At 42.1% G+C, this 21,213-nt stretch overlaps 1 protein-coding gene across 1 annotated transcript; it reads left to right on the forward strand.

The window, feature by feature from the left end:
- Window positions 1-17,131: 17,131 nt before the first annotated feature.
- Window positions 17,132-20,115, forward strand: LOC141134877 (uncharacterized). The gene has a single exon (XM_073624308.1). It carries the CDS (start codon window positions 17,178-17,180, stop codon window positions 19,989-19,991), a length of 2,814 nt encoding a protein of 937 aa, XP_073480409.1. The 5' UTR covers window positions 17,132-17,177; the 3' UTR covers window positions 19,992-20,115.
- The last annotated feature ends 1,098 nt before the right edge of the window (window positions 20,116-21,213 follow it).

Genomic DNA, 21,213 nt, shown 5'->3' on the forward strand with positions numbered 1-21,213 from the left:
CCATTGGACATCCCTCTGTTATTGGTGCTTCCCAGTAACAACCTTTACCGTGACCCTTCACATCAACCCACCCTGTAACTCTAACCCCCACAATAACCTACTTTGTAACCCCAACCCTAACACCTCTTCATGCTAACCCTCCCTGTAACCCCAACCCTAACACTTCTTCAAACCAACCCTCTCTGTAACCCCAACCCTAACACCTCTTCAATACAATAGAACGTATTAACTCAATACAGACCCTTATTAGACAAGCAGCATGTGAACCATTTTTTGTCCAACCAGTGATCCAAGCATGGTCCGATATATTGCAATCAGCCTCAGCCAGCCCATAACAAACCATTTCTGCTACCAGACACCTGTCTGCCCAAATGTCTTTTCCCCCATCACCCATGGCAACCTCGGTCTCAGCCCAGTACACTCTGCTTCCCACCAAATACCAATACCCTGTTTCCACTCCCTGCACCTATCCTGCCTTTAATCCACCTGCCTTTTCTCTGCTGCCTATAACAACCCCACAAAAACTTCCCCTAGCCATTGTTCTCTCTTCCTTGCCATATTCCAACCCTCCTCTCCAGTCTGCTTCACCCCTTACCTACAGAACTTCAGTAGATAAGTCAAAGAAGAAACGGAAGTTCTTTCCAACTCATACGATCCTGCCAGTAACCCAACCTGCCTCCACACCAGCCAATCTGCTCCAGCCTGCTTCCGCACCGACCGACCTGCTCCAATCTACCTCCATGACTACCAATGAAGCCAAGTTGGCCTCTGATAATACTGAATCTAACCCTGACAACTTTCTGCCTGCTGTCCAGCCTGAAGTTCCAGCGTCCGTGTTCCAGCCTGAAGTTCCGGTGCCCGTGTTCCAGCCTGAAGTTCCGGTGCCCATGTTCCAGCCTGAAGTTCCGGTGCCTGTGTCCTAGTCTGATGTGCCTCTGTCTGCCGCCCAGCCCGATGTGCCTCTGTCTGCCGCCCAGCCTGATGTGCCTGCTGCCCAGCTCGATGTGCCTGTACCTGCTGCCCAGCTCGATGTGCCTGTACCAGCTGCCCAGCTTGATGTGCCTGTGCTTGCTACCCAGCTTGATGTGCCTGTGCTTGCTACCCAGCTTGATGTGCCTGTACCTGCTGCCCAGCTTGATGTGCCTGTGCCCGCTGCCAAGCTTGATATGTCTATGCCTGCTGCCCAGCCAGATGTGTCTGTGCCCCTTGTCCAGCTCGATGTGCCCGCTGCCCAGCTCGATGTACTTTATGCCATGGACTTTTCCCAGCAGCAGCTAGTTGGAGCGGGCGGAGGCCGCTCCTTCGAGGGGGGGTACTGTCAGGAAAGGTTCCACCTGCTGGGGGTGCTGTCGGACATCTGGCTTGCAGTGCTGATGTCCCCCAGTGTGTGTCTCCTGGCAGTCTTGAACTGTCAGGGGAGATTTTCACCTGCTGGTGGCACTATCTGTTCCTTGGGCCGCAGTACTGGCGTCCACCGGCAGGTGGTTCCCGGCAGTGTTGAGCCGACATCATCCCCTGGGATCAGGCGTCACCTGAGCCTAATTGCAGAAGATGTGTATAAATACCCAGCAACACACACACAGTGGCCTTGGTATCTTCCTTGCGCCCTGACCTGAATCTGTGAGCTCTGTATCCTGATCCTCATCCTATCTCTGTACCTGAACCATGTGCCCTGTACCTGAACCTGTCCCTCCTGTGTCCCTTTTACCTTTACCCTTGCCCTGCAGCCTTATCCATCCTCTGCCTGTCCTGTTTGTTCCCTGTCCCTATCTGCTGATCTCCTGTTAATGACCCTGGCCTGGCTACGTTTATGATTCCCCATCAATATATATACCTGTCTGATTATTTATATTTGTGTTATCAATCAAAAAAGGGGAAATGGTGCTGCTAATAGTTATGTAAATGTCACCTAATCAAGGCAATGATTGATCAGCAATAGAAAACAGTCGAATACAACAGATATCCCTATGTGATGTTACAATTAGTTGAAAACCAAGAAAACAAAAATAATGTATATATAAACACCATAAATATGGTAACTCTTCTATTAAATAAAATAAACTGTATGTGAAACATATAAAGTGGTTGAAATGGGTGTCTGATCCACAAATGGCAAAGGACTGTGCGGCAAAAAGTGATTGATAAACTTTCTGTCACCGCAGATTAAAACACACAGAGTGTATGTAAAAAAGATGAATGAGTGATTAGTCCATTCGTAAAATAATATGAAAAAAGTCTCTTAAAAATAAAGTTTATATTCCCAGTGATGTGATTAATTTCAAGTGATGCAATTTTACCAACTTCCGTGCAATAAACAATAAAGTGACTTGTACAAATATTCAAGTGATGCGTCTTAATCGCAACTTCTGTGCAACAAAACAAGGTGACTTCTGGTGCTCCCCCTTAGGTATATGCACTCACCAGAAGCTCTCACCACTGCAGGGGTAAAGAGCTTGTAATATATGCTGTATGCGATCTCCAATCCTGGTAACCCTGGGGTCAATCCTTTCTTTTACTCCATATCAAGGTGCATGTAATGCGCTATCCACATGTAAATTAAAAACAGGCATCCATAGTGTAAATCTGAAGAATCATTTTATTTGGCACAATTGAAAAATAAAAACAGTTTTCCAACAATAAAAGAACTAGGTATTACCCTAGAAAGTGCGAGCGTGTGAACAATCTCCTGGGTCTTGAGCAGCGTGCGCTTCACAGGCCAAAGCCAGAGAACTGGAAACTATCGGAAGTGGCATTAGACGTGTACCAAGAGCTCCGCCTTATGCGTTTCATCATAGGACGCTGTCTGAGACGCGGCCATCTTGGTACACTCCACGTCACTATATAGTAGGTGGAGGTACTGCCGCACATGTGGCCAATCGTGCTTGATTAAACAAGTGAAAATGTCTCCAATGGACACATAAAGGGGGAGAAAAGCAAAGCTCCAATGAAACGGAGCAAACTACACCATAGACCAGGAAAAACTCTGGTTTATCCTAATAGGTAAAAACCGGCATGGTCCCCTAGTGGTAAAAAATGGTGATTACATGCCGCAGTACAACACCATCTATAATGCAAAACAGATATTATCAAGTAAAACTGTAATCTTAAAAATGTATTATAAAAAATGATTAAACAATGTATATGAATTTTACTAATACATTAAAAAGTAATCATAATATTTCCAAATGGATGATGAATATATATGTGTATAAAAAATATATATATACTAATGCACTAAATATGTATAAGGACCTCACACATGATAAAGTATAATGTGTCCAAATAGGTCACCAACAGACTTATAAAATTAAATGATAAAAAGTATATATGTATATAAGAAGAAAAAAGAGAAGAAAAACAGAAGAATCGTGATCCCAACCAGAGTATTTATCCCAAATGTGTAGTTTTGGGGGAAATTTGTTGTATATATGTACCTATAAATGTACTTTATCATATTTGAGGTGCTATAAAGATGTATATCTACGGTGATTTCTGGAAATTTTTCATATAATAGATTTTATTGTTGCCGTATAATTACAGCTTTCCTCATGAGTCCATATATTTCTCTTAATACAGTAAGGTATTTTTCCGATAGGTACACATGTGTACTCATTTTTTATAGATGTACATTTTCATAGTGCTTTCGGTATGTTATTGTACTCATGTGTCCACAATTGTATAGATATACATCTTTACAGCACTTCAAATATGATTAAGTACATTTATAGGTACATATATACAACAAATTCCCCCAAAACTACACATTTGGGATAAATACTCTGGTTGGGATCACGATTCTTCTGTTTTTCTTCTCTTTTTTCTTCTTATATACATACATACTTTTTATCATTTAATTATATATCTCTGTTGGTGACCTATTTGGACACATTATACTTTATCATGTGTGAGGTCCTTACATATATTATGAGCATTAGTATATATACTTTTTTATATTTTTTATACACATATATATTCATCATCCATTTGGAAATATTATGATTTCTTTTTAATGTATTGGTATAATTAATATACATTGTTTAATATTTTTTTATAATTAATTTTTAAGATTACAGCTTTACTTGATAATATCTGCTTTGCAATTAGCGATGTGGTGTTGTACCGCGACATGTAATCACCATTTTTTACCACTAGGGGGCCTGCTGGTTTTTACCTATTAAGCTAAACCAGAGTTTTTACCGCTGTATGGTGTAGGTTGTTTAATCAAGCACGACTGGCCACATGTGCGGAGGTACCTCCACCTACTATATAGTAATGTGGGGTGTACCAAGATGGCCGTGCCTCAGACAACATCCTATGATGAAACGCGTAAGACGGAGCTATTGGTACATGTCTAATGTCACTTCCGATAGTTTCCAGTTCTCTGGCTTTGGCCTGTGAAGCGCACGCCGTTCAAGACCCAGGAAATTGTTCACATGCTCGCACTTTCTAGAGTACTACCTAGTTCTTTTATTGTTGGAAAATAGTTTTTATTTTTCAATTGTGCCAAACAAAATGATTCTTTGGATTTACACTATGGATGCCCGTTTTTAATTTCCATGTGGATACCGCATTACATGCACCTTGATCTGGAGTGAAAGGATTGACCCCAGGGTTACCAGGATTGGAGATCGTATAACGCATATACTACACTCTTTATCCCTGCAGGGGTGGGGGCTTCTGGTGAGTGCATATACCTAAGGGGGAGCACCAGAAGTCACTTTGCTTTGTTGCACAGAAGTTGCGATTAAGACGCATCACTTGAATATTTGCACAAGTCACTTTATTGTTTATTGCACAGAAGTTGGAAAAATCGCATCACTTGAAATTAATCACATCACTGGGAATATAAACTTTTATTTTTAAGAGACTTTTTTCATATTATACTCTGAATGGACTAATTACTCATTCATCTTTTTTACATACACTCTGTGTGTTTTGATCTGTGGTGACAGAAAGTTTATCAATCACTTTTTGCCGCACAGTCCTTTGCCATTTGTGGATCAGACACCCATTTCAACCACTTTATCTGTTTCACATAGAGTTTATTTTATTTAATAGAAGAGTTACCATATTTATGATGTTTATATATACATTATTTTTGTTTTCTTGGTTTTCAACTAATTGTAACATCACATAGGGATATCCGTTGTATTTTACTGTTTCCTATTGCTGATCAATAATTGCCTTGATTAGGTGACATTTACATAACTATTAGCAGCACCATTTCCACTTTTTTGATTGATAACACAAATATAAATAATCAGACAGGTATATATATTAATGGGGAATGCCGGAATCATAAACGTAGCCAGGCCAGGGTCATCAACGGGAGGTCAGCAGATAGGGACAAGGAACAAACAGGACCGGGAGAGGATGGATAAGGCTGCAGGGCAAGGGTAAAGGTAACAGGGACACAGGAGGGACAGGTTCGGGTACAGGGCACAGGGTTCAGGTACAGAGATAGGATCAGGATACAGAGCTCACAGGTTAAGGTCAGGGCACAAGGAAGATACCAAGGCCACTGTGTGTGTGTTGCCGGGTATTTATACACATCTCCTGCAATCAGGCTCAGGTGACGCCTGATCGCAGGAGATGATGTCGGCTCCACACCTCCGGGAACCACCCACTGGTGGCCCAAGGAACAGATAGTGCCACCAGCAGGTGAAAGCTCCCCTGACAGTTCCAGACTGCCAGGAGACACCCGCCAGTGAACATCAGCACTGCAAGCCAGATGTCTGACAGCGCCACCAGCAGGTGGAATCTTTCCTGACAGTACCCCCCTCGAAGGAGCGGTCTCCGGATGCTCCAATTTGCTGCTGCTGGGAAAAGTCCATGCCATCAAGGCGGCAATGGGCACATCGTGCTGGACAGTGTGCAAAGACTCATCAGGCTAGGCAGTAGGCATAGACATATCAAGCTTGGCAGCGGGCACAGGCACATCAAGATGGGCAGCAGGTACGGGCACATCAAGCTGGGTAGCAGGCACAGGCACATCAAGCTGGGTAGCAAGCACAGGCACATCAAACTGGGCAGCAGGTATAGGCACATTGAGCTGGGCAGTAGGCACATCGAGCTGGGCAGCAGACACAGGCACATTAAGCTGGGCAGTTTGAAGATGCAATCCACTTGCTTTCTCCCTCATAAAAAGCAGACTGGTTGAAAAGGATTACAACTTAGCAACACATCTGTCAATTCTTTACTCTTTACGTCTGTGAAAAAGGAAGATCATTTTTTTTTTTTAGATGCGGTCTGCTTACTCTCTTGTTCCTAAAGTGTGGCATATCCAATGAAGGCTTGAAAGGTATATTTCCAATTTAAAACAAAAAAATGATTTGTTTAATTTTCACATGCAAGATGCCAGCTCAGTCGATCAGAAATTTCCACCTGGCCATACAGGCTTTTTATTAGAAAAAAACAAACATGTTATACTAACCTGCTCTATGCAATTGTAATGCATAGAGTGGCTCCGAACCTCCACTTCTGGGGTTCCCTGCTGACACTCTAGGCTCCTACTAATCTCTGAGCGCCCTCATAGCAAGCCATTTGCTAAGGGGACACTTGTGCAGGCTTGATCCTGAGCTGGGCTGTGTGTGTGTCTATTGACACACACAGTGCAGCTCGGGCCCCACTCCCCACTCCCTTCCTACAGGATTTGACTGACAGCAGTAGGGATCAATAGCTCCTGCTGCTCTCAAACCAACCCATGAATGCAGGAAGAGAGAGTAGTGTGGGCTGCTGGCGGTGTCAGTGCTGGGTCGAGAGTGGTGTCAGGTAAGTGTTTGAGACACAGTGGAAGGTTTTTTACTTGAATTTGAATAATGTTTATTGAAGTTTAAAGAGGTTGTACTTAGGGGAAAAAATGTACAGAAGAGACAAAACAAAGAGAATTGCTCTAGTCTTATAGTTTTATAGTTGAAAGCATGGCACTTACAATAAGTTAAAGTGATTGTAAAAGGCTTATTTATAAATTTTTTTGGGTTAAAAATAATAAACATGTCATACTTACCTTCTCTGTGCAATGGTTTCGCACAGATCAGCTCCTATCCTACTCTTCTCTGGTCCCCATGCTGGCACTCCGGGCTCCTCCTTTTCTTGGTGTGCCACCATTGGAAGCCACTTCCTCATTTGTAATTGACAGCACCCAATGGCTCCCACTGCTGTATCTGGGCCAATGAGGAGGGAGAAAGCCGAGAGAGCCTCTGCTCTACTGTACAACGCTGGATCGAAATTGGGCATTGGTAAGTATAAGGGGGGCTGATTTTTTACCTTGACGTGTTACTAACCCAGGAGCGTGCATTCATTATATCTGGTCTCCCACAGTATACAGAACATGGAAATGCAAATATTTTAGTAAATATAAACTGCAAAATACCTGTTCTCATTAGCAGTATATAGTAGCAGTCTTGTGACTTCTATCAGTGTCTGGTTAAAGCTTGTAGGAGGAGTCTTATTCTCCTCTGACTGTCTTATGAGGCTGCAGGATCCCTGACCCTCTGTCTGGACAGTGCCGATTGGCACAGTGCTGATCACATGTCCCCCCCCCCCCAAAAAAAAAACAAAAAAAAACTCTCCAGCAGTACACAATAAACTGAGCCTGTGCAGAGTGATCGTGAAGCCTCTGTCTTATCAGGAAATGGATTGGGGACAGTGGAAGAAGGTGAGGATCAGAGAAGACAGGTACGAACAGCCTTTTTACACAATGCATAGGAATAACCCCCTAGACCCCAATACACACTATTAGATTTTCTGCAGATTTTTGTCTTCAGATTTACCAAAACCATATAATATGAGGTCAAACCTTAAGAGTTTCAATTTGTAAAAAATCAGGCAGGCCCTGTCACTGCATGGTTTTGGTAAATCTGAAGAGAAAAATCTGCAGAAAATCTAATAGTGTGTATGAGGCTTTATGCTCCACAGTGAGTATAACAAGCATGCATTACTGTATATACAGACTGAGTTTTCTGTTGTGGGTTTGGTAACACTTTAATGCGTAGAATGCATTAGGGTAAAAAAAAAAAAACATTCTGCCTTTACATCCACTTTAATAAGCAGGGTGGAAGTATTGAGACAAGGAATTGTACAAAGGAGTTTAAATTTAGGTTTAAAGTGCTATTTGTGCACTTATATATGTATAAACCTTGAGAACTGCCAAAACTAAAAACTCAACAAAACAAAAAAATTTAAATAAAACATCAAAAGCCAAAAATAAAAAATATGAGGAAATAGCTGCCAGCACTCACCACTTCCTCAAAATGTGACAATGTGAACATATATACGCAATGCGCGGAGCTAAAAATTATGCAATATACTAAACCTCTAAAATGATAATATATAATAAATAAGCAGATAATAAGATATTAAGTAAAACATCCCCAATTATAGTGCAAGTGCTCAATAGTAGATGAATAAAGTGCAAGTGCTCAGTGTGTATATAAACAGTCCTCAATATTGAGAAGCAAGAAAAAGTCCATAAACATATCAAAGAAAAAAGGTGAAACAAATGATGTCTTCATGCAATGTGCACTCTCCCCCTTCAGGTGTACCCTCACCTTAAGGGCTTTAAAAACAAGCCTGTAGTAAATGGTAACAGCTTAGATGGTCTTCATCCATATAATGGCTGGTTAATGGTAAGCACATATTCACTCCACCTTCTGGTAGGATCGCTGATCAATAAAGCCAAAACTTCTGTCTGGTATTTTCAAAGATCATCTAATATGCATACAGGGAATAATAGAGGCATACAATAGTGTAATTCCGTTTAAAAAGATTTAATGGCAACTAAAAACTCATCACATTACACTCACATTAAATATATTTAAAAACCGCCTTAAGCGGGGCGTGGCCTGGACCGGCATGGTGTGAGGAGCACAGCACGGGAGCTCCGCTCGAGGGAAAATCCGTAGCCTCAAAATCCTGTACTTCTTAGTAGCCTTTCCACCCCTACAAAGATAGATATTCTTCTGCTGACCTACCGCTACCATGTCGCCTACAAAAAAAACCGGCAGAATCAATTGCTAAACTCGACAAATACCGGCTGAAGTAGAAGGGGAACTCAGGTGAAAATGGTGCCAATGCATCTTCCTCCTCTGAGCCAGCGACGGACGATACAGCCCGGGTGCTAGAGGCAATATCAGACTGCAAAAGCTCCCTAACCTGCAAGATAGAGGAAGTGAAGATTGATGTGTCCCTCATAAGGCAAGACCTACAAAAGCTCAGGGAACGTGTCACTGAAACGGAGACCCGCATCAGCAGAGTGGAGGATGAAATGCCGCCACTACAGCAGGCCGCAGATCACATACAGCAACAACTCCATTCCATCCTCTCCAAGCAGGATGACATGGAGAACCGCTTGAGGAGATGTAACCTCCGCTTTGTGGGATTATCGGAGGGTGCGGAGGGCTCTGATCCCCCAGCATTTTTGGAGAACCTCCTCATTTCTACCTTTGGGCGAGCAGAATTCTTGACGTCATTTGTGGTAGAACGAGCGCACCGTTTAGCGGCAAAACCTCCACCGCAGGGTGCACCCCCCAGGACATTTATAGCAAAATTCCTGAATTTTAGGGACCGCAATGCTATCCTGCGCCTCACAAGGCTAAAAGGCAACATCCCCTTCAGGAACTCTGAAATAAAAGTGTTCCCGGATTTTTCAGCGGAGGTGCAGAAGAAAAGAGCGCTCTTTACTGAAGCAAAGCGCCAACTCCGGATTCGTCACTACACATATGCCATGTTATTTCCTGCCAGGCTCCGCGTGGTGGGGGATGATCGCACCCACTTCTTTGATACTCCGGAGGCGGAATTCACATGGCTAGATGACCGAGCTGCTCCTAGTCGCCCACCACCAGGAGAATAGCAACCTCTGACGACCTTCTTGTCACGGCCGTGATGAAGACATGGAGCTTTCTTCTCTAATGGATCACTCAGACCGGCTTCAGGATAAGGTACTTTAACCCCCCTCACAATATCCTTACATACACCGCACTGTTCTCCCCATGGCTCTGGGCGATGGGGGAGGCTGGATTGCTTATATTCACCACACCGGAGACGGTATACGCACAGCCACACAGCCGGACCCGGGGGGGGGGGGGGGGGGGGGGTTTTGAAAAATTTTTTTTGTTGTTCACTGCCAAGAGAATAATACCCTATGCTGATCTCATCAGCGCGGCCGTGCTGAAGGATACAGAACTTTCCTCTGCAAAACAAAAGAGAGGTCATCATAACAGTCTCCAGAATAAGGCTTGTACTCATCTCTCAGACTTTCCTCCCTTTCTTCCCCCATGCGCCCAGAATGTGCAAACCACTTTCACCTCTCCAGATCCTTAATCACCCTACAGACTTATACTGTGACTGTCGAATTTCTAAGTTACCCTCGAGTTATTTTCCACCTAAAAGTTAAATGACTGGGCATGCAGTGGCAAATCTTATGCTTTTTTATCCTACAATCTTATTTTGTAAGCCCGATCCTGAAGATAGCTCTTATTGCACTGTTGCTGGCTTTTCAGCGGATGTTCGTCCCACTAGTCGCGGGAGCCTTATTGGACCCCGCTGTTTCAATACAGGCTTATGCTGTTAACGTTTCACAAGATGAGTTTCTCTGGTCTGTCTGGGAACACATTCCACGTATACATTTGTGCGGGGGGTGTGGTGAGCCCAGCCAGATTGGTGCAATGGTTTATAGTAATGTTTTATTTGGTTTTAAGTTTATCGTTCTTATTGATTTTGTCATAACACATGATAATTTACAGTGGTATATAGATCCTGCAAAAGTAGGTAGAGGTATATATGCTAGACTTGCCCGCATGCTTTCAGGTTGTTTAATGGGCACCTCCCAGCATTGCTGGGTGAGTACGCTCAGTTGCTGGGACGAGTTGACACAAAATGAGAGCTGTGCATACACATTGATCACAATGCTATGTCATCCCTAAAATGCTTAGTGTGGAATGTTCGTGGCCTTAGAGATAAATCCAAAAGGAATGCCGTTATGACGTATCTTAAGGCACAACAGGCACAAGTGATGGTCTTAGTAGAAACTCATTTAACTGGTCAATTAATGCTTTCGCTTAAAAAACCTTGGCTGGGACGGGTTTACCAGGCCCCATACTCAGCCTATTCTAGAGGGGTGGTGATATTGGTGGCCAAAACAACGCAGTTTGTTATGCTGACATTGAGATCTGACCCCAGGGCAAATTCCTATTTATACACTGCAGATTGAATGGCCTAGAAGTACTTCTTCTGGCAATATATATACCTCCCCCATTTCAGTTTAATGTCATTAATGAGGGATTGGAATTTATGGCACAATTTCCTACAATCCCAGCTCTGTGGATGGGAGATTTCAATACGGTACTGGACAACCACCTAGACAGGACTTCCCTGACATCCCCGATTGACAACACACCCTCCCCCATGTGATTCGGGCAATTGATAACTGAGATTGGCCTACTAGATGCTTGGAGATCTCACCACCCCTTTGTAAAAGCGTTTACATGCTTCTCTGTGACACATAACACCATGTCGAGAATCGACTTAATCTTGATATCCAACTCACTGGCACCAAACCTTAAAAAAGCAGGGATGTCTCCCCGCATTCTCTCAGATCACACCCCCTGCTGGATAGAACTTGAAGTGGGCCCTCCCTCCTCGTCTTATACATGGAGGCTTAACCCCTTCTGGCTCTCAGTTGTCCCAGGGCAAAATGATCTGGGGGAGGAATGGGAGTTCTTCTTCCGCACAAACATAGACACAGCCCCTTTTGACTTAGTCTGGGACATGTTTAAAACTCACGCCCGCATGCTCCTATCACAAAAAATAGCCAGATATAAACGTACTTCAAATGACATTATCCAGCAGGCAGAATTAGCAATGGCAGAGGCAGACAGAGCCTTTTCAGAACACCCATCCACCGAAACAGCGAATCAGGTAAAATTACAAATGCGCATAGTGAATGGGCTTCACTTTGAAAGAGCAGAAAGAAAAATATTCTACATCAAACAAAAAGTGTACGAGTGTGGGGAACGCGCGGGACGTTTATTGGCCTACTTGGCTCATATGGAACACAAGCCACCTACTGTTGTTGCCCTATGAGATCATACGGGAGTTATGATACAGGATCCTGACAGGGTGGTCGATGTGTTCCGCTCCTTTTACGCTTCTCTATACTCGTCCACGACTAACAAATCAAAACAAGAAATAGTAGACTTCCTATCTAATATAACCTTCACACAATTAACATGCTCCCAAATATAAATGCTGGAGGCGCCCATCTCTAAAGATGACGTTGCGGAAGCCATGTCCCACCTCGCCTCTTCAAAAGCTCCTGGGTCTGACGGTCTCCCACTGGAGTTTTATGATACCTACAGTGAGATCTTAACCCCCAAACTCCACGCGATATTCACCTACTGTATATATTTGAATCTGGTTCCCTCCCTAAATCAATGAATGAGGCATTTATTGTACTTATACTAAAGCCGGGTAAAGACCCAACACTCCCAGAATCTTATCGCCCCATCTCCCTACTACAACTAGACATAAAAATATTGGCCAAGGTCCTGGCACTACGTATGAATAAGGTGATACTGAGTCTTATACACCCTGATCAAACCGGATTCATGCCGACAAAAAACACAGTGTTTAATTTACGTAGGCTATATATGAACTTACAGGCCAGACATGACCGAATGGGCACCAGAGTGGTAGTGTCCCTGGACGCTGCTAAAGCGTTCGACTCTGTCGATTGGGACTACCTTTGGGAGTGTCTGGCCAGGTTCGGTTTCGGACCTAAATTCATTAGATGGATTCAGCTTCTATACCAGGCTCCAAGTGCCAGGATCTTGGTTAATGGCAAAACGTCGCAGGCATTCCCACTAACTAGAGGTACTCGTCAGGGCTGCCCCCTTTCCCCTCTATTGTACGCCTTGGTGGTAGAGCCCTTGGCGACATCACTGAGAGAACATCCAGGGGTTAGGGGTCTGAGCCGGGGCCCCCTGATCGAGAAGATCAGTTTATACGCGGATGATATGCTTTTTATACCTAGAGGACTCAGGTTACTCCCTATTAACGGCCCTCGAAATTATCAAGCAATTTGGGACTTATTCAGGTCTAAGGATTAATTGGGAAAAGTCTCAGATACTCCCTGTGGATCTTGGAGCCCCAATAGAGACACAGGCATCCTCCCCATTGATGCGAGTTAGTGAAATCACATACTTAGGCATAAAAATTACACGCACCCCAGAAGATTATATTAGACTAAACTTGGAACCGCTATTTCAAATACTAAAAACTAAAACACAGCTATGGTCCAGACTGCCACTGGGAGTTATGGGACGAGTAAACTTGACAAAAATGATACTGTTACCCAAATTTCTATATGTATTCTGGCACGCTCCTGTCTATATACCCCTGAGATTTTTTAAATCTATAGAGGTGATTTTAAACACGTTTGTGTGGGGTAAAGCACGACACAAGTTGTCCTGGCAGGTGCTGAAAAACCCCACTGATTTAGGGGGCACAGCACTGCCAGACTACAACTTGTACTACCTGGCAGCACAGATATCGCACTTCTTTCATATTGATAAAGGAGATAAGGAGCGGTTCATGGTTTTAATAGGCTCTCAAGCCACAAGAATACACATCCATCCCTTCCAGCTTATTCTTAGAGAGAATAGAGAACGTGGTGGGTCAGACGGTTGTGGAGACAAAGGTCTGCTATATAACTACTGCAAGATATGGGAGATTGTTGGACGCAAACTTAAGATCCCCTCAACACACAGTCAGACACCATTGTGGAATAACCCAGGCCTACTCGAATTATTACATCTACCTGATAATGAGTTGTGGATTTCTAAGGGGGTTGTTTATCTAGTAGACATGTACACTGGAAACGTTCTCAAATCATTTCAACAACTAAAAGACCAGTTTGATCTTCCTAACTCTATGCATTTCCGATACCCACAGCTTCGCCACGCCCTCCAGACCCAATTTCGAAACTCCCCACCTAACCTAGAACAATTGGATATCCTGGCTGTGATAAATAGTCCAGATCAACAAAAGCTAATATCCATATTCTACTCATGCTTTACTACGCCCTGATGCGGTAACAATCGCCTATAAACTAAAGGAGCGCTGGGAGGGCGACGTGGGTGAGATGGAGGATGAGGAATGGGAAGAAGTCCTAGACGCCTGCAAAAAAGTCTCACACAAATTATCAGACCTTCTTACACAATTGTTTATCCTACATCACACCTATCTGACCCCCATACGATTGGCCAAATTTAAAATCAACCATAGCTCACTTTGCCCTAGATGTGCAAGTCCTCAGGGAACATTTTTTCACCTCCTTTGGCTATGTCCAATGATACAAAACTATTGGGCCCAAATAGTTAAATTTATCCATGATAACATGGGCTCCCCTATAACTCTATGCCCGAAGCAGTGTCTACTGGGAGTATTCCCAGATCCTGAATCGGATAAATTCCACCATATTTTTCTTCAGGAAACATTGTTTATTGCCAGGGTGCTTATTGCAAGGAAATGGCTTAGAGCAACACCGCCCACTATCAAGGAATGGGTTGCATTGGTAAATGCTGTCCTGCCATATAAAAAAGAAATTTATGCTCATAGAGGCTGCCCCACAAAATATAACAAGATATGGGATACTTGGCTAAATGAAGCCTCCACATGCGATGAACTTGATGCAATACCATCTGCCTAAATAGAGATAGAGAACTAACAATGCTAGTAAATTGTAACAACTGAGATTACTGATGTGAAGCAAGCAAGCTTATATGCATAAATATACCTGTTGTGTATCCATCACTTTGACTTTTAAAAAAAAATTGTAAGGCCTCGACTCAACTGTTATCCATAATATGCTGAATATACCTGTTATCTGTACCACAAAATTAATGCACTGTACACATGCAATTTGTGAAAAAAAACCGCCTTAAGCTGTGCTGGTGTGAAGGGGTGAAATGGTCACCTGTATTCCGGTTTGCAGTCCCGGCATACAGCGCTTCCCCTGTCCTATTTTCTCCACAGCACTTCCTAGTTCCTTGTGCATCAGTCAGCCAGACTCCTCCTACCGGTTTCATCACACCACGTGACTTCCTCTGGGAGATATGATTGGCTGATGCAAATTTCATGCTATTTGTAGCAGCGATAGCTGCCATTTTGTCATAGCCCGCGATCACATGCGCATTATTTATAGTTCATTACTGCTGATCTAGCTACAATGTGCATATGCACACCGCTCGATCTCATATTGAGCTCACATGTACTTCTTCTAGATTATACACACCATCTTTATAACAATCAATATAAAACTGGGCATCTAACATTGTAGGGCTCTGCGCGTGCACACTATGGACATTGCGCATGCGCAGTTGGGAGAGTTGGACCCGGTGACGTTGGCACTTGACATAATTGCGGCGCCTCATGTACATCCGGGTTCGGGGGTTATTTAGGGCGACCGAACGGCCGCTCTTACTGCGACAGCAGACACCCGGGATCTTTAAGACCACAGATTTTAATGGTAAGCTTTGTTTATCATTGAGGGATAAGACTTATGGATTGTCACATGTTCCACTCTTCCCCTCGGCCCTGTGATGCTCGGTCTATTACCATTGCTCCCTATATGAGTGAGCCTTGTTTGACCCTACACCCCTGGCTGGTTATGAGAAGTTTTTTATCAATATCCTGTAATTGGATTAATCCCTTATCACTCTAATCTTTTTTCAGATCCCCCCATACTGATTTTTCAGTTACAGAGTACTGCTAGCTTAATCCCGGGTGTCACATTACTCTCCTCCTATTGTTGGGTGGGTTTTTCATCAATCATACCTGTGCACTTTGTGATTGGTGTTTCTTCTGGGTGCTGGTTCCTTCCCTTCCATCCTCTACACACACCTCCCTACCTTTCCATCCTGGTCACTTTCTTCCTTCTCCTCTATCCTTTTCCATTCCTCTTCTCCTTCCCTGTCCTTTCTTCTCCTGTCTCTTTCTTTATCTGTCCCAACCCCCTTCCCCCCTCCTTCCCCCCCTCCCCCTCCCTTCGCTTTCTTCCCATCCCACTCCTTCTCCTCCTTTTCACTATCCTTCCTCTCTCCCTCCTCTCCCCCCCCTTTCCTTTTCTCCCCTCCTCGTTTTTCCTCCTTTCTTCCCCTCTTCCCTTCCTTTCCCCTTCCTTTCCTTTCCCCCTCTTTTCTTCCCCCTTTTTACCTCTTCCTTTTTCTTTTCCCTCACTTCTTCCCCCCCTCCTGTTCTCATTTCCCTGGTTTCGTGTCACAGTGCACTACCTTGATGTCCAGACCCATGTGATACTAATTTAATCCTTGTTCATTTGTAGTCCGTCCCAATAGCCCCCCTGTGTCCGCCCCCAGGGGGAACACCCATTCTGGGGTGTCTCAAAATTGCCGTCTGTTGCCCTTCTGGGCATTTATTGGTGAGTTATGCTGCACTTTGTTTAAATACTCCATTATTATTAAGCCTTCGGCAAAATACTTAATAAGTTTGTGTTATTGTAATTCTGATTATATGTTTTATAGATGTTATGGTTGGACGCCTCCTGAGGAAGCAGCATTGGCCGCGAAACTGTTGAGGTCAAAGTCTATACCCACATCAGAATGCCTCTACACATCTGTGGGGGGTTTTCAAATGTTAATTTTAAATGATATTGTTTATATATATATGTATTTTGTGCAACAACTACTATGTTGTTTTTGTTGTAATTTGTACCTTTTTGTAATTATATAATAAATTGTAATTTTTATTTATGCCTATTCGTACATTTGGGTACTGCAATAGTCCAAACTTCTCCTGGGGATTTAGGGTATTTTTTGGAGTAGCCCTTGTATATCCCCCCCCCTTCTTTCTATTATATGAATACAGGATGATGGTACCCCCCAATTACATATTTTGGTAACATTTTGTGGCAATATCCCTTTACTCAAATACAAGCTTCTGACAGTATCTAAGTGACATTTAAATAGTATAGGTTTCTACTGCATACAGTTATGGTTAAAGTGAGATATGAATCTTATTTTGAACATTGTTTATCTTGCATTGTTTATCTTGCGTAATTAAAAAAGGGAAGTATGCTCAGATAAATATCTTGAACACTAGTCAAATCTCTATGTCAGCTAATTTTCACTGTTGGTTCTACATACCGACCACAAAAAGTCATCATGAATATCTACAGCTCGGTTTTCTCACAGCTTCTTTGCTTGATTTTTTCTTGTTATTTTTGTCAATCGCTCCTAAGACAGAACTGTCAGGTTCTGGAAAAGAATTATTATGCACAGTTCGTGGATCTGAAGTTTGACACATGTGAGGGATTTGAGGAATTAAATTTTTCCATTGCCGTCCATTGTGACCACGTGGAAAACCTTCACTTGGCGCTGAAAGACGCCCCATTGGAAACAGATTGGCTTTGTCTAACCAAATATTGTGGCATGACAATGGAAACTGGAGTCTTCTCTCGATTCACAAGACTGAATGCTCTCTACATAGAAACAAGGGATGTTGAACTCCAACCTGGTACCTTCAGTGGTCTTCCTCAACTTACCACTCTCTGGATCAAGGCAGATGTTATGTCTAATAACATTACATTTCATAAGGATACTTTTTATGGATTAAATTCACTGCAAGAACTGAAAATATCTTATATAAAGTTATCAGTATTCAACATTTCCCTACTCAACCATCTACATCTCTTGGACAACCTTATCTTGGAAAATAACAACATCAGTTATCTATCTGAAGTAACAGCATCACTAGGAATATTCAAAAACCTTAAAAAACTTTCTGTACTTAGCAATGGGATTCGTAAACTTAGATCAGCTGATTGTCTTACTTCACAAAATCATACAAGTTATGGGCAGTTTGTAAATTTCAACATCAGCCACCTTGACCTGAGCACCAGCCAATTAACTATCACTGAACCTAAGTCTCTCTGCAACTTTCCACATCTGGAGCGTTTTACTGCTGACAGAACTGGCATTGAAATTGAAGACCTCTATAAATCAGGTATTAAGACAATCAAAACAATTTCATTACAAAACACTGGATTTGATACATTTCAAATCTGTGCTAGAGCTTCTTATTTTAAATCAGAGGAACTTCTTCTCATGTTTTCTTCCATACGTAAAATTAACACTTTCAGAGGCTCCTGTAAAAACATAAAGAAGTTAAATTTATCAGGCAATTACTTGGATAAGATTGGGGTAAAACAAATGCAAAAATTACCTGATTTATTGGAACTGGATTTATCAAATAATAACCTGGAAAGTTTAAAGTTGTGCAACAACGAATCTGCGCCGATGTTGAAGCTAGTTTACCTAAACGCATCTTTTAATTATTTACTAAGACTACAAAAGGGACAGTTTGCGTGCTTAAAAGAACTTAAAAGCTTATCCCTGGAGAGCAACAAAATTAATCACATCGCTGATTTTGCCTTTGATGGTTTGGATCAATTACAGCTTTTGAATCTTCAACATAACAACATATTTAGAATTGGTGAATTCACATTTTCCAATTTGTTTATGGTAAGACATTTAAATTTATACGAAAATGTGGTAAATACATTTCATTCTGATGCATTTAGAAAGGTCCTTCTTGAAGATATAAAGTTAACCTATGATTTTAATGCTGATTTGTCTTGGTGGAAAAATATACGAAGGTCCTTAAAAAATATCTCAGTAAAGACCAATATTTTACACCTGACAAGTGACGTTTTAGATGAATTTCCTTTTCTTGAGAGCTTACAAATAGATTCACCCGACGTAGCCCTCAGCTGTGCTTCATTCGCTGAAGCTAAAGAATTACATTTGAAAAACACCATAGAATTTACAAATCTTGATGCACAGTGGAGCCCATTTGCCAGTTTTACAAAACTTGAAAAACTGTATTACTCTGTACATCCACAGGATGTTTCTAATAGTAGTACTATTATCAACTCGTTGAAAGACATATCATCATTAAAGTTCCTTCGTTTGCACAATATTAATAGCATCGTTAAATATAATCAGATAAACATCAATAAAATCTTTCAAAGACTATTACATCTCAAAGTTTTACATTTAAAGAATGCTGGAATAGATCGTTTGGATTCCAAGGATGTTTTTAGCGATTTACAGGATCTGGAATTTCTCATCATTGAAAATCAGAACATGCAAGAGGTGGAGTCCATCGTATTTGATTCAATGCCCAACTTGAAGTACATTTATTTTTTGCAGACAACTTTTCCCTGTAGTTGTAATTTCAATGGATTTCTCTCATGGCTGGAATCTAACACACGTGTGTCCGCCATTGGTTTTTACAATCAAAAATGTCTCATCAAGGACATCAGCATGAATTTTAGATTTTTCCTAAACAGCAATTGTCGGAGTGATTTGGATTTTATATTGTTTGTACTGAGTTTTTTGTGCACACTGCTGTTTATGTGCCTATCTCTTTTTCATGAAAGTATCCATTGGTATATTCTATACATAGTCTACATTGTTAAATGCTGGCTGAACCACAGGCTCCAGCACAAAGACAAGTACGAATATGATGTTTTTGTGTCTTACAACACAAATGATGAACTATGGGTCACAGAGCAACTTCTTCTCAACCTGGAGCAGAAGGGTCCTCCATTCTTCAAAGTATGTATCCATAACAGGGATTTTGAGGTCGGCAGAGACATTGTGGAGAACATTATGGACAGTATCTATAGCAGCAGATGGACGGTCTGTATCATTACCCATAATTACTTGCAGAGTAACTGGTGTTCCCTGGAAATGAGGATGGCAACGTATAAGCTACTAACAGAGAGTAAGGAATCTCTGATTCTGATATTCCTTGATAAGATCTCTAGAGAAGAGCTGCAGTATTACCATAGACTGACTAAGCTTTTGAATAAGAAGACCTATCTGGACTGGCCAGATCATGAGAATGGACAGCAGCTATTTTGGGCAAGACTACGTAAAATAATTGCTAAGTCTGGAAGAAATCTCAAATAAAGCATATTCATGTTTTAACTGTGAATTACAGGCGAATATAGGGCTTTAATATACATTTCTGACTGCAGATGTTACAAAATTATGAAATTGTTTTTGAAATTTCAACATATGTTGGATGGAGGGATGGAGAGGAAAGAAGGGAGGGGGGAGAGGGAGGTAAGGAGGTGGGGTAAATAGAGGGGGATAAAGCAGAGGGTGGGGGGAAGGATGGAGGGGGAATGGAGACAGAATGTTTCCAGGGGTGTGCATTCATATGCTTACACATAAAACCATATCCTGTAATTCAGGGGTCTTCAAACTTTCTAAACGTAGGGCCAGTTTACTAATCATTGGTATATACAGTACTCATCGGGTTGGGCTCTCCCTTTCCATTTTTTTTTGTTCACAACCCCAGCACACATATACTTCACAACCAAGCTCCCCCATCCCATAAGGAGACACTCTATGACATCTCTTTAAAATAACGAGATTACCTTGAGCTACTGACAGTACAAGCTCAGTTATGGAAATACAAATTTAACATCAATTGCACAACATAGATGTAACATGATGTCTATATATGTTTGATAGACACGGTGTGTCAGTTTTTCATTTCTGGATATGACAATACTCAATTATCCTGATATTGTTGAATACTAAGAATGAAGAGAGGGCGCACCAACCTTGCGCATTACCCAAGTAATATTTATTAAAATCAAAAGGAAGGAAACATACTCACAAACAAGTGGATAGTAAAAGCATATCAGAGTCCATAATGGACAAAAAGCAACCAGGTCACCAGGATCCCCTCTTCCTCAGAGCCTCAGGGACTCTAATATTCTTTTACTATCCACTTGTTTGTGAGTATGTTTCCTTCCTTTTGATCTTAATAAATATTGCTTGGGTAATGCGCAGTGTTCCTGTTGGGTATCCCCTGACCCTTGGAGAGCAGCAAGGCCTGTGCATGGACTGGGACCCATAGGAATTCCAGGCTTCTTCCATTGCCATCGCACTATTGTGCAGGAGATTTTGTTTAACTGTGATTGTTGAATACTTGCCATAAGTTTTCTGTTCTCCTAACTGTATATGACTGAACATTTTAAAATACTTTCCAGATGGCATTGTCTGTTGTAAACTTGTAAACTTTGAAAAAATTCTAATAAAATTCTTTAAAAAGGAAAAAAAAGAGCCAGTTTACTGTCCTTCAGACTTTAGGGAAGCCGGCCTATGGCCAGTGGGAGTA

Source organism: Aquarana catesbeiana, linkage group LG03, assembly GCF_042186555.1.
Source record: "Aquarana catesbeiana isolate 2022-GZ linkage group LG03, ASM4218655v1, whole genome shotgun sequence".
Classification (NCBI taxonomy): Eukaryota; Metazoa; Chordata; class Amphibia; order Anura; family Ranidae; genus Aquarana; species Aquarana catesbeiana.

What these genes read in the sequence shown, in the direction of transcription:
- LOC141134877 (XM_073624308.1), top strand. Translation starts at nt 17,178, where the DNA reads ATGAATATCTACAGCTCGGTTTTCTCACAGCTTCTTTGCTTGATTTTT.